Below are 21,447 nucleotides of genomic sequence, written 5' to 3' on the forward strand. Positions count from 1 at the left end.
GGTTAATCTGCGTGACCCATCTGGTCGGCTGGCGCGCTGGGCACTTCGTCTACAAGAATATGACTTCACGGTTTCGTATAAAAGCGGCCGACGTCACGCTGACGCAGATTGTCTTTCGCGACTACCGCTTCCAACGATGGAATGTGACGCCGACACCTTCGATACCTACATTGCATCACTCAACCAACCATTTCCTGATAACAAGACCTTTAAGGATGAGCAACAAAGGGACAGCACCATACAACAGCTTCTTGCTACCAAACCAAAATCATCGCCTACGCGCTTCTGCATCCGAGACGGGCTAGTTTACAAAAAGAACTACACCAACACCGGCTCACGATATATTCTGGTGGTTCCGAAGAGTCTTCGCGTTTATGTCTTGCAGGCTATGCATGATGACCCAACATCCGGTCATCTAGGCACAGCAAAAACCCTTTGCCGTCTTCAAGAAAGATTCTACTGGCCCAAAATGCGCCACACGACAGAACAATATCTGTCTAGCTGCAACGAGTGTCAACGTCATAAGCGCCCAACAAGTGCTCCTTTAGGGCGATTACATCCGGTGCCGCCCCCTAGAACTCCATTTGAGCAAGTCGGGATTGACCTCCTTGGACCCTTTCCCCGGTCTTCTGATGGAAATCGCTAGATAGTCGTTTGCACCGACCATTTAACACGGTACTGCGAGACCGCTGCCATACCATCGGCAACTGCAGCTGATGTGTCTTCCTTCATGCTACGTTTTGTCATTCTTCGACATGGGCCTCCCAAAATCGTAATCAGTGACCGTGGCCGACAATTCACAGCAGACGTGATGGAAGAGATGCTTCGTGTCTGTGCTTCAAGGTTTCGGCACTCTACGCCATACCATCCCCAAACGAACGGTCTAACTGAACGGACGAACAGAACTCTCTCGAACATGCTGTCTATGTATGTTGCATCCGATCACAAGGACTGGGACAGCATTCTACCCTTTATCACATATGCATTCAACACCGCTCAGCATGAAACTACCGGCTACAGTCCTTTCTTTCTTCTATATGCTCGACCACCTCGTCATACCCTGAATACAATCTTCCCGTGTTTGGACCATCATGATCCTTGCATATCCGAGATCATCTGTCGGGCAGAAGAAGCTAGACGCCTTGCTTATTTGCGCACTCTTGCTTCGCAAGACCGCTCGAAGGCACATTTTGACCGCCGACGCCAGCACGTGACGTACAATTGCGGTGACCTAGTGCTGCTCTGGACACCAACTAGAAAACGCGGTTTGAGCGAGAAACTGCTAGCGCACTATGCGGGACCTTATCTTGTTGTAGACCGTATCAGTGATTTAGTTTACCGCATAGCGCGTCTCCATTCAAACGCCCGACGGTCTTCAAAAACTGAACTTGTCCATGTTGCACGTTTGAAGCGCTTTATTCCTCGAGAGACTGTTTGACTCGCCCAGCGGGCCTCGTCTGCGCGGAGGGAAATGTTACCACATGTGTAATTTAGGTATGTGCACCTGTGTAGCGGGGAACATGGTGGTAGGAGAAGAGGAGGACGTTCGGTTGGTGGAAAAAGCTCGCTGCTGCCCGTTCACTGCGGTATACCGTCGAGTCGACCGTTACGTCTGCTTCGAATAAACCCCTCATAGACGTAACAATATTAATGATGAATGCGTTGCACTGTTGTGGTGCTGCCACTCTTGCATCGGAATGACTCCGGAATCATTCCACATTTTCATGATTCCTGAATTGAATGGGAATGAAATTAAGAGCCTTTTGCTCAGAATAGAATGGGAGTAGAATGACGTCTTTTGCTGAAAATAGTCCTTGGCTTCCTATGATAGCACCCTCTCTGCAGAGGCTCGCTGCTATCTGGCGCTTTGATAGCTCTGATAATTGATGGGCTGAAGCAGAGCCATCAACAGGCAAAGGTCGCTTGAACAATGCTGCTGTTGATGATGAAAGTATTCAGTTTGAACGTAACCATGAGGGCATTGGTAATGATGGTCATCATTACCAATATGATGAACATGTTTAATTGGAGCCGTGGACAAGCAACTTGGCCATAAAGGATGATTGGTGGTGGTGGTGAAGGCGTTGAAGATGTAGATTTACGTGCTGATGATGGTGATATTTAACATTAATGGTGAAAGTCTGGAATCAGAGCTGTTAGCAAGTGGTCACGTCAATATTTATGGGGATTACGATAATATTAATGATGAATGCGTTGCACTGTTGTGGTGCTGCCACTCTTGAATCGGAATGACTCCGGAATCATTCCACATTTTCATGATCCCTCAATTGAATGGGAATGAAATTAAGAGCCTTTTGCTCAGAATAGAATGGGAGTAGAATGACGTCTTTTGCTGAAAATAGAGCATGTTTTCGTTATGTGTTGTTTTTCGAACTTCGAGCATTAGTAAGTCAGAGCCTTGAATTGAATAATAAAGCAGTATTTTTAAGATGGCATGGCTGATTACAACCACATGTGCATTTAGAGGCAATGCACCTACTCAATTTTGTCCGTATATAGGCTGTGTTGCTCCGAAGTTTGTCTGTTCTTTATATTCTTCACGTAACCACGGCTCTATGGCAGTCGCTTGTCAACTCATGATGCATCCGGGCAATCTAGCTACACCTATATTGCAGCGTCAATGTACACAGCTTTTTCGCCAAGACCACTATCTTGTGTCAGGTTCATGATAACGTAGAACGAGTCATAGCTGAATCTTATATGACACAGGACCCAGCAACAAATGTATCAGTATTATTCTTTCTTCAAAAGAAATTTGGTTTATAAAAACAGCTGTTATCATATGTGAACACTTTTTTTTTTGGCGTCAAATTTTATGCGATGCCTTCCTTTGTGTATATATGTTAGGAAAACATCTGGAAATAAAATAGTTGTTAGTCTGCACTCTCTGTTCATGGTGTATTGAGTCCATCCCTATACGATAAAAAGTGCAATTTCTCACATGAAACACCAAAGAGCTTCTGTAGTTGCTTTTTTATTGATGACATCAGCTTTATGGGGCAATCATTCTTAACTTGATGAAACTATGAACACTTTTCCTACATAGAGGAATTACAGGAATAGAATTGAACTGCCTGGCCATTACAGGAGTGGGAATGGGCTAATTTTTTTTTCATTCCAAAACATTGCAAGGAATGAAATTTCGTCAACCCCGAAATAAAATTGGAATGGAATGGAGGCACCCATTCTGCAACACTGATGCATTGAACTGATGAAGACATTAATTGGGATAAGTAGGGATGATGATACTGAATTAATGTGTTCAGCCTATTGCAAGCAAAGCTTCCATGTATGATGAACGAGGATGATGAACCTAGCATTACTGGTGTTTCCAGCATCCACATATATTGGCTTCTAGAAATAAAGCTAAATGTTTCAGGTCTTAGGCTTATTTCCTCTTCCTTATGTGTTATAACTGGGTGTATGCAATGAAATATTTACTTGCGCTACTAAATTGGTCGTGGGATGCAAAGAGTTAAGTGTTAAGTACCACAGGCTTCTAAGAGGTAGCAGAAATGTAGCACTGTTGATAAAAAGTGTTTCGCCAATGTTTTTGAACTGTTAGATATTGTATAAATAATATAGCTATATTCAATTTTTATTTTGGTTATGCATTAGGTTCAGTCAGCTTTTGTGGGTTGCATATTTGTGGGTCCTAAAGGTTTTTTTCTCTTACGATTCAAGGTAATCAAGATAATCATTGCTAAAAAATGACACGCGAGATAATCCTCTACAAAATGGCATGAGAGCTGCGACTACATATACCTCATGCACCCTTGTCGTACTGGCACATTAGGAAAAACATGAACTCTTTTTGTTACTCTGTTTTTCATTTCCAGGAACCAGACAGTACAGCGCCTGTGAGAAGAGGATCAGCATTACAAGCGCATGAAGCCTACAAGACATATTCACCAAGTAATGCCTCAATACGATATGAAGGTAATAATAACCTATAGGTGGCTTTACAATGCCATGCGCCAGAATAAGCTTTAATGTAGTACTATTTCATTCCTTAGTCTATCATTTTTTCTGTGTTACATTCTCTAAATGGCAGCCATATTTACTACGTTTTCTTCTGTAAGACCTGGCCTCTTGTTGACTCCTGCACCCACTTTTGAGTGTGGAAATTTCATGAAGAAAACCTTTGCTGAATGAAACTTTCTTAGCAATATCATAACAGGTCTTGAGATGGGTTTGTGGCAAGATAATGAAACGAAGGCACAGTCATCACAGTGGGTGGGCAAAGGTTCTCGTAAAAAAAAAAAAAAAAAAAAAAACACGCATGAGTTGGTCAAAGATGGAGGGGATGTTTGCATTTTTACTGCAAAGGCATTGTTTATCAGAAATTTTTACCTCATGTTCAGATGGTAAACAAGGAAGTCTACCAGGGAATTCTAACACGTTTGATAAATTCTGTGTGGAGTAGGCCCTAATTGTAGGAAAACCAGGTTTGGATGTTGCACCATGACAATGTGCCGGCTTGCGTGTTGCTGCTTGCCCACAGCTACTTAGCAAATCATAACACTCTTGTTGTGCCCCACCCACTCTAGTATTCTCTTTTTCCATTTCCTAACTTAAAGCCTTGTTAAAAGGACATCATTTTCAAACCATAGAAGAGATCTGGGACAATACTATAGAATATGCCTGTGCGCCATCCCAGAAAGTGCATTCTAGGAGGCTTTTCAAAACTGGAAGAAATGGTGGCAATACAGTTAAAGCTGTTTATAACAAACTCGAAAGTGCTGCGATAAGAAGTCGTTATATCAGTAGTTCGTTGTACAGTCGTATTCCTTTATAAGAGACACTCCTATAAGAGACAAATGGGTATAAGAGACACCAGTAAGCCTACAGTAAAAGACAGGGGATAAGAAAATCCATACAAGGTCCCCTGCTTATAAGAGACATCTCAGTACTCGGCTGCTGATCCGCACGTCGTGGGATCAAATCCCGGCTGTGCATTTCCAATGGAGGCGGAAATGTTGTAGGCCCGTGTACTTAGATTTGAGTGCACATTAAAGAACCACAGGTAGTCAAAATTTCCGGAGTCCTCCACTACGGCGTCTCTCATAATCAAATGGTGGTTTTGGGACGTTAAATCCCACAAATCAATCAATCAGAGACATCTCATATAAAAGACAAGAATCGCTGCCCGGAGCATGCCTTCTATATTGGGGTTTAACTGTATATGAACTCGCCCATAAAAACATCTATTTTGTGGCCAAACCATATTCTTTCCTGTGTTTTTATTAAGTGCGAACAACCCCTTCGCTGACAAGTTAAGCCTTTTCGTGTCTTAAACAACGCCCGTTTGCTCACGAGTGAATTCAACCACGTTCACAAAGAACTCTCGCCGTTGCACTGAAGCGCAGTACCGCCACGTCAAACCAATTATCCCTGGCTAGTTGCTTGCAGCACGTCGCTTACTCGGCACTCGCCGTCACATGCCGGGTTGTTTGCAGTCCAATGCATGCGTGCGTTTGTGCGTTCTTCGTGCATGCTTCACTCAGGATCGTGCTCAGGTGCAGCAAGTAGCCTTTCCGTTTAACACAACAAAGACAAATTTTGTAAGAAACGCGTGCAAGTGGCTGCGCACGACGCAGCGGCGGTGAACTTATGAACAGCGGCATGATCCACCGTCACTTCGCCGAACAGATATCTGCAGATGACCGTGATAAGGTTGCAGGTGATGAGTCAAAATTGGCCCGCTTATCGCCACCGTCCACCTCACCATCGCCACTTTCTTATGCTTATCTGCTAAGGCACCGCCGCAACCACACGGCAGTCGTTATTACTAATCGACCGGTCTCCACCGTTACCGAAAAGCGGAAAACCTCTCGGTAACGGTAACATTTTTTCGAAAGGCGGAAAACCTTATGCGGTAAAATGTTGTCGCTTCTCGAATTTATGGCTGCTTGCGTTCAAAGGCGTTGCTGGTCGATAGTCGATGGTTGCACATGTCGGGGACGGCGTCAGAAAAGTTTGTCATGCGAAAGCTGACTGCAGTGTTCATGCTGTCTCCTATTTCTTTTTTTTCTTCACTTCCTTTCTGCCGGGTGAATTACGCCTGCAAAGTGAGCAACCTTGTTCGCAGCGTCCGAAATTTATGTGCGGTGCTTGACGCGGTCTACGATATCTTCGTCGCAAGTAAACTGTAGCAGGGCATGCGCGAGGGCGCACCTGTATGTGCTATATTTTTATAGCGGATATGGCACCTGTATGTGCCATATTTTTACCTCGCGAATGTGTTGGAAGTGTTTGTTGTAAAAGTAGGAGGCTTTGAAAAAAGTTTGCTGTGTTTTAAAGGGCAGAATAGGAAAAGCATAAGTGCGCTGAAATATGGTCGTTAGAACTGATAGATCGTTATATGTGGGATCCTTGTAAGTTGGTTCGTGTGTGGTGCATCTTCAGTAGAGGGGACTACTTTGAGAGGGACAGTGCCTAAAGTGTTGTTGGATAAGCAGTAAAGGTAGAAAAAAAGCATACATTTAAGAACACATTTTCTATGTTACACAAAATATTATTGAGAACTAACAGACAATCATGCCATGGAAAGTATAGGGGATATTATTAGGAATAAATGTAATGTTAATGTGAAGAAATGAAAGTTGAAGGAAAGATAACTTGCAACCGGCGGGGACTATACCTGCGACCTTCAAATAACGCGTCCGCACTTCAGACGTGGCTTGCGCAATAAATAAGCATACCGTACATTTGTTGGGTATCTCACAGGCTCAAGAAAGTACAAAGTAGATACAGTATTCATGTTGTTTTTATGGCTGCCAATAAGCTAGTTAAGGTTTGTGCTGCTGTACAGAGATAGAAAGTAAAAAACAAGAAACGGACCGGTATTTGTTTTGTAAAACCCACCAACCAATTCACTGATTGCCGTACAAGTGGAGTACATAAAGCCCCTTTCAGCTGTGGTCATATATAGCACAGACAGGTCGCTGCACTAACCAGAAATCATTATAACACAAGGGAAAGCAAACCGGAGGCTCACTGGTTTGAGTAATACAGCTAATTATAGTCGACCTATGCACTGTTGATCATGTGGGTGCTCTCCTGTTTTCACAAGCACTAGGATCATTCACAAGCATTGGCATCAGATTAACCGAAAGGTGGTAAAAGCCTAAAGCCTATCGTATTGTTAAAGAAAAAGATAGCTACGGAAGGCAATCTTCAGTTGATCTGTTTGACAAGGGATATGATTTCCTGCGGCAGATGTTTTCATGAATTTATCTTGCTTAGACAAGACCACCGCGGTAATCCATGTCACGTGTACCTGCATGTTGTGAATTTTGAACAAACGGCCTACTAGATACTTTGATAAATAGCAAAATGAGGAAATATGGCATTATGGGCACTTTGCAAATGTACTTGCTGTAGGCAATGTAGGAGAGTTTCAAAAGAATCAATGTTACATGCACACCTATTATTTCCTTAGAAATCGTTGAGGTGTCCACTGAGAAGCAAAGCCTGGCTAGTGAATGCAAAGGCAATGGGAATGAGGCCTGTTTATCACATTCTGCTGTTGAAGTAGAAGTTCAAGCATCCCCTAATTTTTTTTTTTTCTAAAGCAGCTTCAAGCACTGATCTGCTTCTATAGTGATACAGTTGACTGCCATACAGAATTCTTTAGTTCGAATCTGGCTTGAGAAGGAAGAGTAAACTTAATACATTGGAGTGAGCTGACGGCAGAATCATCCAAGGTGGAGAGTTTTGTTAGTCCAGGATACCGGGGGCCTGAGCGGACAGGTAGGCTTTGTTCACCAGATGCCGCTGGTCTTCAAGCCTTGAAGGCATCGCTCATCTGCAAAGCATTTTGCGTATTGGAGCTTGTTAGCTGGGGCTCTTACCACTTGACGTTTGGTCCAGTGATTTAAATGGTATTGAAAAAACTGACGGTTGGGCGGCTTGGTGCCAATTCATAATTTACTGCACAAAACTAGACCCGGATGAAGAGGAGACTGAAGCAATAGGAGCACACATGTTGTTTCAGTATCCTCTTTGTCCGTGTCTACTGTTGTGCAGTGAACGATGAACAGGTGGTGTTGAAGAGTTTTGTCCACACTCGTACCATGTAGTTGAGTGTGTTTGTTGCAGAGTAGAATTTGCATTCGTTTCAATAGTTTGTGGGCTACAGAGTGTGCAACAGGGTATCATGAGGTAATGTGCACTCTGTAGTTTCCGAAGAGCACTGTCTCTTCTTGCGAGCTTGGGTAAGGGGGTGCGTAATTTTGCCTACCCAGCTTTTAGGGGCTAAGAATGTTAGCTAGAACTTCGTTTTTTTAAGCTCGAGAGGTCTCATTAGTTTCTGTACTGTACATTATGTTTTTAAAGGCCAGTGTCTGATGCACGAGCGTAGTAAGAAATGGGAAAAATTGTATAATATAAGAGATCCTTTCTGCAAGTGGCACTATGTGTCCCCACTAAGCTTGCTTGGCGACTGAGCTCCTATACGTTTGAACTTCAGGTTGGCTTTTTTTTTGTGCCTTCATTTAATATATAGGCAGTGGTAAAACACGACTATAAATTTTTTGCAGTGATAGAGAATAATGTCTGAATTCAAATATAGATCAGGTCTGTTGACAATATTTATAATGTATCAAGATGATACTAGTATTACTTTTGAGTGGTAGGCTTCCCTGCAGTTGAAGTGGGCATTGTTCAAAATTGAAAAGTTGACACTTTGTCTTCTGTCAGTGAGAACCAAAGGGGGAAACTTCAATTTTGCAGGGCTGTCCAAGTCTTCAACTCTTCCTGCTAAGTCGAGCTTCCGACGCGGTTCACAGCCACCACCACCTCCCCCTGTGAGACGAACCCCTTCAATCACAAGCACTCAGGGTTGTTCACCTTCGTCTCCAAGCTTGCAACACACTCAGGAGCAAGCTACTGCTGACCGTGATGGCCAGTCTGTTAATGATAACGACAACAGTTCTACAAGTAGGGCCAAGTTAATACAAGCACTCAATGCCCGCTTCTCGAAACCAAGTCCACTAGAACAGGCTGGTCTTAGATTCTCACTTCCATCAAGTCACACTGAAGATGGCTGTGGCCTTCCTCTACCAGATCCACCAGATATGTCAAATTTTGATCCAGAATGTGATTTGAAGCCTTTTCCTGCTCCACCGCCATTCCTTGAATCGCTAGAAAATGAACCGTCACTTAATATAGAAGGCGAGGCGGCATGTGTTTTCAGAAAGCAAGCACAACATGAAAAAAAGCTTCTGCGTGCTCACACGATTGGACACAGTGAACGTGATGCTCTTATTCAAAGTCTTAATGCTAAATTCTCAACATCGGAAGCAATCTCCATTTGTGAAGCAAAGGCATCTGTTCGTAAAGGTTCACTTGGTGAATCACCGTCTGCAGCATGCACTCGGCCTAGTGCAGGTGCTGCAATGAAAACTGGAAAGGTGCCTCCAGAGATGGATTTTTTTCGAGCCAATTTGGAGCAGACACTTCTCAAACGTGAGCTGAGGAGAGACCCACGAAACAGTGTTGCTGGTGGAACTGCTGATTCTTCAGCAGACAACCGCCGGAGCAGGTCTGTGGGGCCAGTACCATCTGGGGAAAAGAAAAACAACTCAGCAGAGCGAAGACAGTTTCTTAGCAACCTGAATGCTCGTCTCGCAGAACAGCGAAGAGTGTCGCTGCAACCAGCTCAACAACAAGTTCCATCCCCAAAGCAAGTATCGCAGCACATGCAGCAAATGTCATCCTTTTCTACAGGCCAGACAACAGTTCCATCACCAGTACAATATGTGCATACAACAGCACCTACCCAAATTCATAATATGCAAGCCGTTCAGTCCATTGCTGGCATGCTTCCCCAGACATCAGTAGCAGCAGCACGCCGTGGCTCCTTGCAGCCAGACATTGAATTTGGTTCAAGACAAAACGGAGGCCGAGCTGCTCGAGTTCAGAGCTGGCTAGCATCTCGTGGTTCTGTTGACCTGACTGCATGCCGAGAGTCACTTATGGATCAGATTCGGCAGGGTACAGTGCTGAAACGAGTTGCATCTCAGAGTGATCGCTCAACACCACTTTTGCTGTGACGTTACCTTGTGGTTTTCATCTGGCACATATGATGAAGTGGACACTGCGACTTTGTGACAAAGACATCGAGAAAGATTGAAGCAGGGTGGAGTGCTTGGGTGCCTTCTGTGCTGCTGTAGCTGCTGTGCTCTGTTTCATTCCTTGCTTTAAAACTTTGTTGGTGTCTAAGTATACTGCACCACAGTCCTGATGGTGTTGAATATGTATTATTTATTGGTCTGAAAAAGAGTTATTTTTTTGTGCGTTCAGAATGTGACACGTGCCACTTAGCTTGCTTAAATAATTCTAAGGGCTACCTGCTTAGCAGCTGTTAACCCAAATGTCATGGTCATAAATATTTTTTACATCTAGGTCATTGTAAATGTTTCGCATATCATCTTGGTATATTGTGTTGGATGGTTTATTTTCTTACTTAGGGCACATGTTATTAAGTGCAATGGGAAAGTTCATATCACTAAAGTTTTTGTTGGTGTGGCATGGACATCATGCATCTCTTGGAAGTATTTTTGGATGTTGTTGCTTTTACCATCACTGTCATGCTTGTCTCATGCTTGAAGAGAGCTTTAGCCATTACCAGCTATTTGTCATGTGTAATGTGTAAGACCAACTCATTCTTTTAAAATGCAGTATATCTTCTTACTCCAAGACCTCAGTCCACAGTAAAAATAAGCACACAATAAATTGCTTTGCCCATTAATTTGTCGACTTATCAGCTGTTCTGAGAAGTTACATTGAAGTTTAATTCATGTTAGTATACTATAGTACATTGACTTTAGTGTGGGATATTTTTTTGATTAGGGCATAAATTTTTGCCAACTCACTTTGCTGTGTTGAATTTTCTCAGCTGGGTTGTATACAAAGGTTTCCTAATGGCTTGAAGGGACATGCGAGTAACTTGTTCAAATTAAGAAAGTTTTTGTGTAAACAGTACACAGTTGCAACCATTGAATTTGGTTCAAGACAAAATGGTTGAACCAAGTTCATTGGTTCTTGCATTCATTTCTGGTCGAGGTAAACAGCGCGAAAAATGAAGACGGAGTAAACAGCACTCGTCTTGTGTCCTTCCTTTACTCTGTCTTCGTTTTTTGCACTGTTTACCTTGACCAGCTATGAATCGTTACCAACTTTCCCAGTTTTCAATACAACTCGTTGCATTCATTTGGTTATCTCATTAGTAGTGTTAAAATATTTAATTTCAAATTATAATAAAAAATAGCTCATGTTGGTCAACTTCTGCTCGATTTGAAAATCCAGTATTCAAAGTTGTCAGATATGTTTTCTCTTTTGGATATATAAGGAATAACACATCGAATACTGAAAAGAAAAACGGCAGATGTGAGAACTGCACGAAAACGCATCATTACAATACCTGCAGTTACTGTGCAAGAGCAATATTTCACTAATGAATGCACAAGGCCAATAAATACTTCTCAATAATTCTCAGTCATTCAATGAGAATGACTTAGTACTTGAGATATGTCACACATACACATTTGTTAGGATTTATACTTTGGCAAACCTGAGTACTGTTGTATGCAAGTCTGGTAACATATTTAATGCGAGAGCATTAAAGAGCTAATTTCACAGAAAATCCAACATTGGCGTGGTTGTTGTTGGCTGTGAGCAAAAAATCATGTCCGTGGAAAAAATCAAGGAAGATGCAAATAAAATGAATAATAAAAATTTCAGGGTTCAAGTGAGGATCAAGCCCAAGCCGTTTGTGTGGCAAGCACGTGTTATTCCACGCAGCCACGCTTCTGCTTGGAAATAGTGAAAATAACTACCTTTGCTTGCAAGTGCAGTGAAAATAACTTTCATGCTTTACAAACACGTGTTCTGTATACAGGCTTCACAATGCAACTTGTAATATCACACTTGTATTGCATGGTACGGGCATGTATTCATTGGGCATCGGAACGTGCGATTATCTCAACGACTTCATGGTTTAAAGCCGACCACCCATTACAAAAGGCACACACATTAATGCACATTGTCTCTCAAGACCACGTAGTGGGTGCATAGCAAGTTCGAAAACATTCCACGCGCGTAATTGCTCATAATTTAAAGCATGCTACCCATTACACAGAATGCTTTCATACGTGAACGATTCACTGACACAAGTCACTTTTAACTTGATAGATTACATTTAGTAACCCAGAATTTTGCTGCAGTTTTAACAGCTTAAATTAAAGGCAGTTTAACAGCTTTAACAACTTCTGCCATCGCCTTGAAAGGCGATGGCAGAAGTTGGTGAAGACAAATGTCTGGCGGAATTGGTACCCTCTTCCGGCGCAAGAAATGCATTTGCATTTCCTTATGATTTCCTTCAGGGAAGTGGGGGCATTTTTCTATCAACCTCCATGCTTTCATCTAAGCAACAGATTGTACAAATTTGCACACGTCGCCTCGAATAATTCTCACAGTGTCGTGTACTAATGTGATGCACGTAGGACTATTCCTTGTTGTATATAGCACCTTCACCATGTTGGGGTGTGCGCCCGTTAGATGAAGGGCAAGCGGCGTTCAGTCTGACATTTCATTTCTTTTTGGGGTGCGTAGCATTGCAAATCTTAAAAGACGAGATCGTGAGCACCCAGCGAATGCATATTCTTGTCTGCTCGAAACGCTCAAACCTGGTCACAGGGTTTTAAAGGTGTTCACAGATTGAGAAAAAAATCTGAGTGATTAGACCCAGTTAATACGAGGCTAAAAGTCCCATCAGGCCTATTAGCAGTCTGGCTATTTGCAACTGTGCTGCCCTTCTCAAACATGCCGAAATAAGAAACCCAGGAGGGTGATTATTCGACGGTAGAAACTTTGCTCGCCATACTGGACAATAAAATGAGAAACCGTGTTCTGCTAACCCCGCGAGTAAAGAAATGCTAAAAGATTGGTGCCTTTGTACCATCATAAACTAAAGCATTTCTTTTTTTTTGTGCTTTATCGTAAACACAGGTCCTGCATGTATTCCTTTGGGAATTTGAATTTTTGCAAAAATTTAATATGCCTACATTATGATTTTCGGGGCCTAGAACTGCACTTTGCCTGCCTAGTTTTGGCGCCTAAAACCCGATTCTTTAGTGCCTATAAATCTGGCCTCTAGTGATCACGCTGAAAGTAAAGTGCACAAGAAAAACTGAGCGCTGAATTTCGTGATGTGTGCTGCTGTATGGATGTAGCCCATTGCCCTTTTGTAATTTTTCAATGTGTAGTTTTCAGTGCACTCACTTGGATGAAAGGAAAGGGAAAATGCCTGGAGAATGCGACAAACCCGTGTAACTCCGCTATTACTTGACAGATTTAAAAATTTTTCGTGACCATCATGAGGCAATAAACTCATTACTGACATCATTTGATTATCACTTGGAAAAATGCTGCTGGGCCCCTTTAAAGTCCCATCACTGTCATCTCATTTAGATGCTCCAAGTCAAGCAGACCTTTTCCTTGGAGTGTCATCTCCATGACACACAAAGTTCTCTGTCCTTGATTCACTGTATTTGCACTAGATGTTTTTCATCAGAACTGCTTCCTGTTGTGCATGTGTGCCTCTTGAAAACCTTTTGGTGATTACAATAGCAAATGGATAAAGCTCTCTTCCTTAATCGGAAATCACTGACGTGTTTCATGAACTACCAGGCATTGTATTTTTTAAACCACTGCCTACTGATCATATATTAGGTGTGCTATATATTATTTAAAAAAAAAGGATATTGAGTTGTGTTTTGTTTAAAAAGTGGGGCAGGTTGAATGAATTCATTAGAGCTAACCAAGGAATGCTGCCTTAGACATGAACAACAGTCACTAGAAAGCATGTAGCAGCTCTCCAAATGGAAATAATGCTTTACCATAGTAAAGAGGAACATGTAAGTAAAGAAGACAATTCTTACTTTACCGTAGCTCTTGATAATACATAGCATGGGGACTTTAGCAGTAAAGTGATAATGTATTAAGTTAACTTGTTCCCGATCATCCAGTCACTGTTTAAATTTGGCAAAGCCTCCTGCTGTTTAATGTCTCATTCTTCCTTTTTTACCATCTGTTTCTCATTTTGCTGAAGCAAAAAGTCCTGAAGGGTCTTGAATAGCTTTAAAATGACAGTTACAATTAGTGCGACATGGGGCTTTTGTTCAATGTTGGTTGGTGGAAGTGTTGTCCTCTGTTTTCTCTATGCATGTATAGAGTATTTTTGTTTGTTATGTTAACTCTGTCATATTTATAAAGAGACAAGTGTTCCTGGTTGCTTTAGCACACGACTTGAAAAAAGCATTGCAAGTAGAGGAGCAAATTATGATTGAGGCTTGGTAGATATATTTTTACCCCCTCCTTTCTTTTTGTCATTGTTTGTCAAACCAATTCGTACAAATGCTGACAATTTTGAAAGTATTCAAGCTGGAAAATGTTTTAAGTGCTGGTAGTATGTAGCATGTAGTCGGGACACTTTGAATGTTGTGCATAAATATTGAATAAGTTATTACTGGTTTAGGAAAGCTACGGCCCACATGTCTAACATGTGCATACCAAAAAGTTATTCATTCTTGACTTCACAAACTACTTGCTCATACCTGTCTACATGGCTAGGATTGTATGTGAGGGCTTCTGTTGCTGTAAGTTACATTGCTGATACACGTGTATATTTCTTACGTAGTACACTTAAGGAACAAAGGCTTTGCTAGCTGTTACGACTGTTGAATTTACTCTGGAATCGATAAACATTTCCATGTAAATGTGGTATGCCAGTATAATTAAGATGGGGACAGAAGCATCTGGCCAAAACTTTTTTTTTTTTTGCACTGCATTTGCTTTTTGTGAAACTTGTTTGAAGTCACTAAAGTATATAGGAAATCTATATACTCAGAATCTATGCTGTGTTGGTGAGAGTGGCACTTCAGTTTTTCATTTTAATTTTATTGCAAAAATTAAATCAAATGTACCCAGTGATTGTATGTTACGGCAAGCTGTGGCATTTCAATTTTTTTCTGTTTTACGTCTTTCTTTTTTAGTACTTCATCTAGGACATAGTCATTTTTGTGTAGTTGCCGTTTTTTTAAAGTGTGCTAACAGGTGAGGCTTTCATTTTTTTTGCCCACATTTGTTTTCTTGGTGTCCACAAGGTAGGAAAGTGGTATACTTAAGCCATATATTTTTGCCAACACTTTCATTTCCCTTTGCATGTGATTTGTAACAGTAAATAGTTTGTCACTATGTATTGTGTCTCAGGACAAACCAATAACCGGTGCTCTGTGCCATTTTTCATTTCCTGTAGAACTAGCTCCTGACGTGACAGTTTCCTGCATTTCTGTATTTTTTTCTCTATGATGGTAGTGCATTGCTGCAAGCATTACTGTAGCCATTTTTTTGTTGATTCCTGGAAGTGCATTTTTTTTGCTGGATTTTTTACATGATTGGTTGTTGTGAGAGAGTGCTGTATTATTTTAAGTAAATTATGTTAAAGGCATTCTATGGTTTCTTTATTTGCAAGCTAATGCTACATTATAAAAAGTAAATACTACCCAACCACCCGTCGTCCTACTGTCGCACCTAGTGATTTCCTTTCATTGTATGTGTCATGTGAAAACCACGTTGTCATAGTTCCCTGTGTCCTGCCCAGCCTGTAAACTTTGGCATGTGTACCTGTTTCACCCCTGCTGTTCACTGTGGCATTGAATGAAAGGCACCGAACAGCAGCCAATATGCACCGTTGCCAGATTATTTAATTTACAAAATACTGTGGAGGAGGCTGCACTCTCTTTCTGTCCAGTTGCTGAAATGTGACCGTCCAGCTTGTGTGTTTGCCAAGCATGAAACATATCTTCAGTTCATGTGCCATTTCCAACTGGCTACTCTTGTGACATTGTACTGCCCGGACACTTCAACTGCTCTTTAAGCTTAGGCATTCTTTTTGGCATTGCTGATTTTGTCGCCCAATCATGTGCCTGAAAGGCCACCTGTGACATTATGTCAAACTGAAAAATTGCTTATGAAGGCTTCTTGAGCAACCTGAAATTTTGTGTGTTAGGTGGCTTTAGGCTACAGTGCCTTTTAACATTGTAGGTTTAAACAGTTTTCGTTGGGCTTGTGGAACTAACAGCTGCCGCCATTCACACATTGAGAATTATTTCAATGCTGACCAGCATATTTAAATTGTCAAATCTGCCTAGCAATAACTTTTGGGCCTTGATGCATAAAACTTGGCACAAGGGAGGAGGGGAAAAGTAAGGAATGTTTAACACTAGCTTATTTTTACACCCCATATATGGCACAAGCGAACATATTTTTTATCCTTTTAAGTGTTTGTTAACAATCAAGTTTTTTTTGCAGTGTTAAATTGTGCTGGGCTTTTTTCGATGCATAAAAAAATGTTCTAAAAAGATGCATATTTTTTTTTAATATTTTTTAAAATATAATTTGGTGTCACGTGTGAAAGTGCACCTGTGCTAGTCAATGTCCTGCATGCTCTTATAGTCTATGAATAAGAACTCGTGCATTGTGACTGCATGAGAATATAGTTTATTTGTATCTTTCTACAGTTCAAGCAGGTGCTACTGTGCATATCTGTATGTATACATGTATGGTGTAAACTGTTGCTATTCAATGACTTGCCCAGATGAAGCAGGACACTATCTGTAAGCAACTTGAAAACAACAAACTTTCTATTCAAGTTCACTTTTCTGTTCTCTGTAAAAGATGAATATATAACGAATAACTATTGATTAGGGAGCAGCACACAGTTACAAGCATGTTTACTTCCGTTCCTTAAGATAAAATATTATTAGTAATCTGGTACTTGGCCATTAGTGTTTTTTCGTACATATGCATCCACATGAAATGATAGCTCTTTGAATACTACTCACTCATGTAGAAAGCACAGAATTGAAGTACCATGTTAAGTAATCTTGCTGGTAATTAAAAGGAAATTTCATTTTGATTTTTATATGAAATTTATTTTATTCTCAAAAATATTAAATATAAATTATGAATTCCCTGTCTTTAGAACAGTGTTGCACTACTGTAAACATCCATTGCTACTTATGAGAATACCTTTTGAGAACTGTAATTACCAAGTTTTAATTTGATCTTCACTAAATTTCAGTTTAAACCATGAAGCAACAAACATAGCTACCAGTTGTGATTGGTATTTGGTTAGTCTAAGCCTTGCAAGGTTGTTTGTAAGTAAATTAAATGGAAAGACAGGTGCTTGGTCTGTTTCTTTGTGCTTGTAGCACACTTTTTTTTTATTTCAGGTTTTTCTCCTAGGCATTGATTATTTGTGGGCAATTGTTTTGGCATAAAGGTCACTTGAGCGCATACAACGTATTCTACATAATATTGCATAGTATTGTCTACAGCATTTTGTACTCATTTTCATTGTGGCTCTCGAAAGCATGTGAAGAAAGATTTTTTCATGAAAGCTTGAATGATAAATGCTGTGAATTGTGAGAAAAAGTAGCTAGAAACTGTTTGAAGGTTAGCAGTGCTTTTTATTGCATTCATAGTTGTGTATTGCACCTGGCTATGTGCGCGAACCTCAAGTTATTCAGTTCTTTTTCTCTCGCTAGTACAGGCTTGAGGCATTGGCTCTCATTTTTGGGTTGGGTGAGCTTGGGTGTGCAATGCGAGAAGGAATGAATGGTTCTAATTTAGAAATTATTGATGTAGTTTAATACGAGATTGACAACGATCTCTGCATGCCTTTGGCTCTTGCCAGGTCTTCCGTGGCAGCCAGAGTGTCAATATAGTGGCTTTATCTTGCACAGGGCAGTAGCAGGTGTGTGACTAGCAGTCTTCCTCTGCGTGCTGCTGTTATGCCTTTATGCTAACCACAGGTGCAAATGCCTGAGATCTCACTTCATAACAGTTTAGTGCTTTGTGGGGTCTCTTGCTAGGTTAGACTGCGTACGTGCATCTTCCTATGTGTCTCCTATTTATGGAATGGCAGGCATGTACAGAAGTTATCATTTGAAACACAGTTAAAATAAATATTGTGTTCCGAGACTGAAGCAATTATGTGCATAAACCTGGGTAATTTTCCTGAATACTGCTTCTTTGAAGATGTGAGGCATAGTGCGATAAAGGACTTGTACTGGTGCGCACCATCTGCAAGTGTAAGGATAACATTTTTGTATGAGACCAGCTCAAATGGCAGCAGTGCTGCTTGGGCAGTAATTGATCAAACCTGGTGCTGCTTATGGCATTGCTTTTTATACTTATAGTTTTTCATAGCAAAATCACTTCCATTTTCCAAATGAATGATTGTGTGACTTTTTTTTTTTGAACAAGATATTTGACCGTAATGAATATGAATTTTCAAGCTTCATTGAGCACCAGGAAATACCGTGAAATGTAGGCCAGTTTCATTTGGGTCAAATGGTGGTTCTTAATGTTGACCATCACAGCAGAAATCTGAAAGTCATTTCGCATCCATGAGAGTACCGGCATAGGTAACTTGACTGTAATCTGCTGTGTATGTCTGGCAGAGTATGTGCTGCATTTCTGACTTGAGAAGCTTTGAAGAGAACTGCTGCGATGTGGTTAGTGTTCCAAGGCCTGCAAAAGATGGGCAATGTCAGAGTTGGTTAGTTCTCGAGTTCCTACGTATATTCATTATTTTTTCTGATTTCCCCTTCCTCGTCTTGCATATCGAGTGCTATTGAGGTAACCTGTGCTCTGGTTTAGGGACAATTGCTCATCATTCCGTCTTATTATTTTACCATTTGGAAATGAAAATTTCATATTGCCTTTGCTGCTGTACACACAGCATTCCAATGAGTAAATGAATGCGTATGGACAGTGGTGGCATAGGCAGCTTCCAGTGTATGCACCATAAGAGAAGTTCAGGAACATAAAGCAGATAACATTGGGCACAATTATGTATGTTGTTTTCTGCTAAAAGTTTCACTTTTTTTTAGCTCATTACATCTGGCGTATGCTGTTCCAGAACGTAAATATGTTGCACATAACCATAGGTGGCTCAAACACTAGCTGCTACGCTTTTTGTTATGTGCCTGCTAACATCGAGCACTGTTCAGGTATGTCCAAGTGAGGTTAATGAAAAGCTTCGTGTGTGGCATTCATTCCTGCATAAAGCACCAGAGGTCAGGTCATCTAATTTATCACAGGTTCCTTGCTTGTAGCAAAATGAGAAGTGGACACTCCTAGGCACATTTTATTTCCCAGTCGGTATCGCTGCTCGCACAAAGAGCTGTGCACTAAGATGCTTTAATTGTGTTTGTGTGTTGTCTGTAGCAGAGAGTTTATTTTACGTGATGTGACAGTGTGAATAGAGGTTTTTTTTGTACATTTTGGCATTGTCACATTGACAACCTATCTGAACAGAAGAAGCAAACAGTGCTCTCGAGAAGTCCGCAATATTTATTTGTAACTGCTCTCTGAACAGCACAGACATGCGAGCCTTTCTTGTCGGGATGCATCCATTGCAATCTACATCGTTAGACTGGCAAGGCTTGTACTGGATCAGTGCTGAGCTTTGCTGTTAGTGACCACTGTGCTGGCGGATCCATAGCTTGATAAGCTTGCATGCTGAAATGCCTATTGGTGTGTCAGTGAAGGCTTCAATGTAGCTACAAATGAAAAAGCAAGAAATGGGTTCTTTCTTCATACTCCATCTTTTTCTTAAATGGGACAATGAAACTACAATACACACATGACACATGAAACATGTAGTGGAATGTACTGGTCTTACATAACACCGTCCCTATGTCTCAAAGTTATTGGTCCATGAACTGAGTGCCCTCATTCATAGTTCACTGCCTTGGGTTGAAGGGTGGAACAGTGTATGAGCTCTTAATAAGTTGCACGGACTATTGCAGCTATGGACCGAGGTCCAGGTTTACTGTCGGCAAAACCGTTCATGCCTGCTGTTTTGTTGAGCATAATCTTGGAATGAAAAGAGCTTAATAACACAGCAGGGGCTCAATATTATTTGCTTTTGCTTCATTATCATGCCATCAGGATGCAGTGTCACTGAAAAGCCACGCAGGTAGCCAGTCTATGGCGAGATAATTCATAAGGTGGTCAGCTACAGTAGTCGCAATTCATTCTCTATTGCGTCAAAGCATGTCGGTCAGCTGCTGGATGTGTTTCTACACATGGTTTTGTTTGCCAAGACCTCCCCTGTAGTTTCCTGTTCTTTCAATTTATTGCTGCGTGCTGCGCTGATTTTCATCAACCTTGAAATGCTGCCATCACAGCTCCAGCGTCGATCTTGGTGTGCATAAATTTCATACTCTTCCAGTTGTGTTATCAGAGCCATGGCTTTGTAAACGATCTATCGCTGGCTGTTGTAGTCCTGTGGCTGTTCAGTATGCAGTGGATTTTGTAGCAGGCAGAGCCTTCCGATGAGAGTTGCTGAAAACAATAAAGTGATCTTTCTTTTTACGTGCTCGTTTCCTGTATTTTTTAAAAAAGGCCGAGGATGGATGGATGTAGGAACTTTATTTGTAGTATTGAGAAACACTACTAGCGCGCAGTGGGCTTCTACCACATTGGGTTGAACAGGCTAAGCCTGACCGCCGCGTTGTGGGCTATCTGGACGGCCCAAAGCTGATCCTTTTGTTGGGGCTTCAGATGGCAGAGCACCACTTGACCGGGTTGGCTCGACACTAAATATTTGAGGTCAGAATGAATCGTGTGTTTAACACCTCCTGCTGTCAGAAATCAGATAACACCTCGCTACTCCTTAATCATCAAACTTTGCAATGTGAAAGTCATTCTGTCCTCGCACGCACTGCCGTGTCGATTAGAGAGTGCTGCTTATAAGATCCTCTGCTCTCTCCTGTGAATTCATGTGCAGGAGAGAGCAGACACTTATTGCATTTTGTCTTGCTACGTTCTCCCATAGCGGCGTAGGCATCTATGTTAATTCTCACGTTACAATGTTTCGTACCTTTTCATTTTAAGAACACTTGCACAGCGCATACGTGGGCCAACCATCAGTAAACTTGCACAAAGAAATCAAATGCCTTAGCAGTTGTCTTTCACATAGACCCCTTTGTGCGCTGGATTGATAGGTTCACTTATTGCCTGTGCATGGGCAGATAAGTTTTCGTGTCTTTTTTTTTTTGCGTCGTTGTGCATAGTTGTTAGCGTTTGTGGTGTCTTGACTTCTCTCTTGAATCAGTGTTTGTATGCCTAGTCTTTTCAAGATGAATACTTTCCAACTAGCCGGTCCCTTTTTCACAGGGGAGAAAAAATTCTACCATGCTAGGTACGGGGGCATGAAGGAGAACGTCAGAGCCTCGTCAGTACATTTCTGGGGACTCGCGCCTATGTAGCACAATCCAGAGAGCAGGGCTGCACCCAAGAATACTTTTTCGCGAGGGGGGGGGGGGGGCAGGTGCAGAATTTAAC

General features: G+C 41.5%; 1 protein-coding gene across 1 annotated transcript in view; it reads left to right on the top strand.

The window, feature by feature from the left end:
- LOC119177165 (missing-in-metastasis) overlaps positions 1-20,475 on the top strand; it is a 125,984-nt gene extending 105,509 nt beyond the window's left edge. Inside the window, exons 15-16 of the mRNA XM_037428565.2 lie at positions 3,861-3,960; positions 8,758-20,475. Coding sequence (XP_037284462.2) covers positions 3,861-3,960; positions 8,758-10,079 — 1,422 coding nt within the window. The 3' untranslated portion in view covers positions 10,080-20,475. The remainder of the gene's footprint in view (positions 1-3,860; positions 3,961-8,757) is intronic.
- The last annotated feature ends 972 nt before the right edge of the window (positions 20,476-21,447 follow it).

The sequence above is a fragment of the Rhipicephalus microplus genome, chromosome X (assembly GCF_043290135.1).
Source record: "Rhipicephalus microplus isolate Deutch F79 chromosome X, USDA_Rmic, whole genome shotgun sequence".
In the NCBI taxonomy this organism is placed as follows: domain Eukaryota; kingdom Metazoa; phylum Arthropoda; class Arachnida; order Ixodida; family Ixodidae; genus Rhipicephalus; species Rhipicephalus microplus.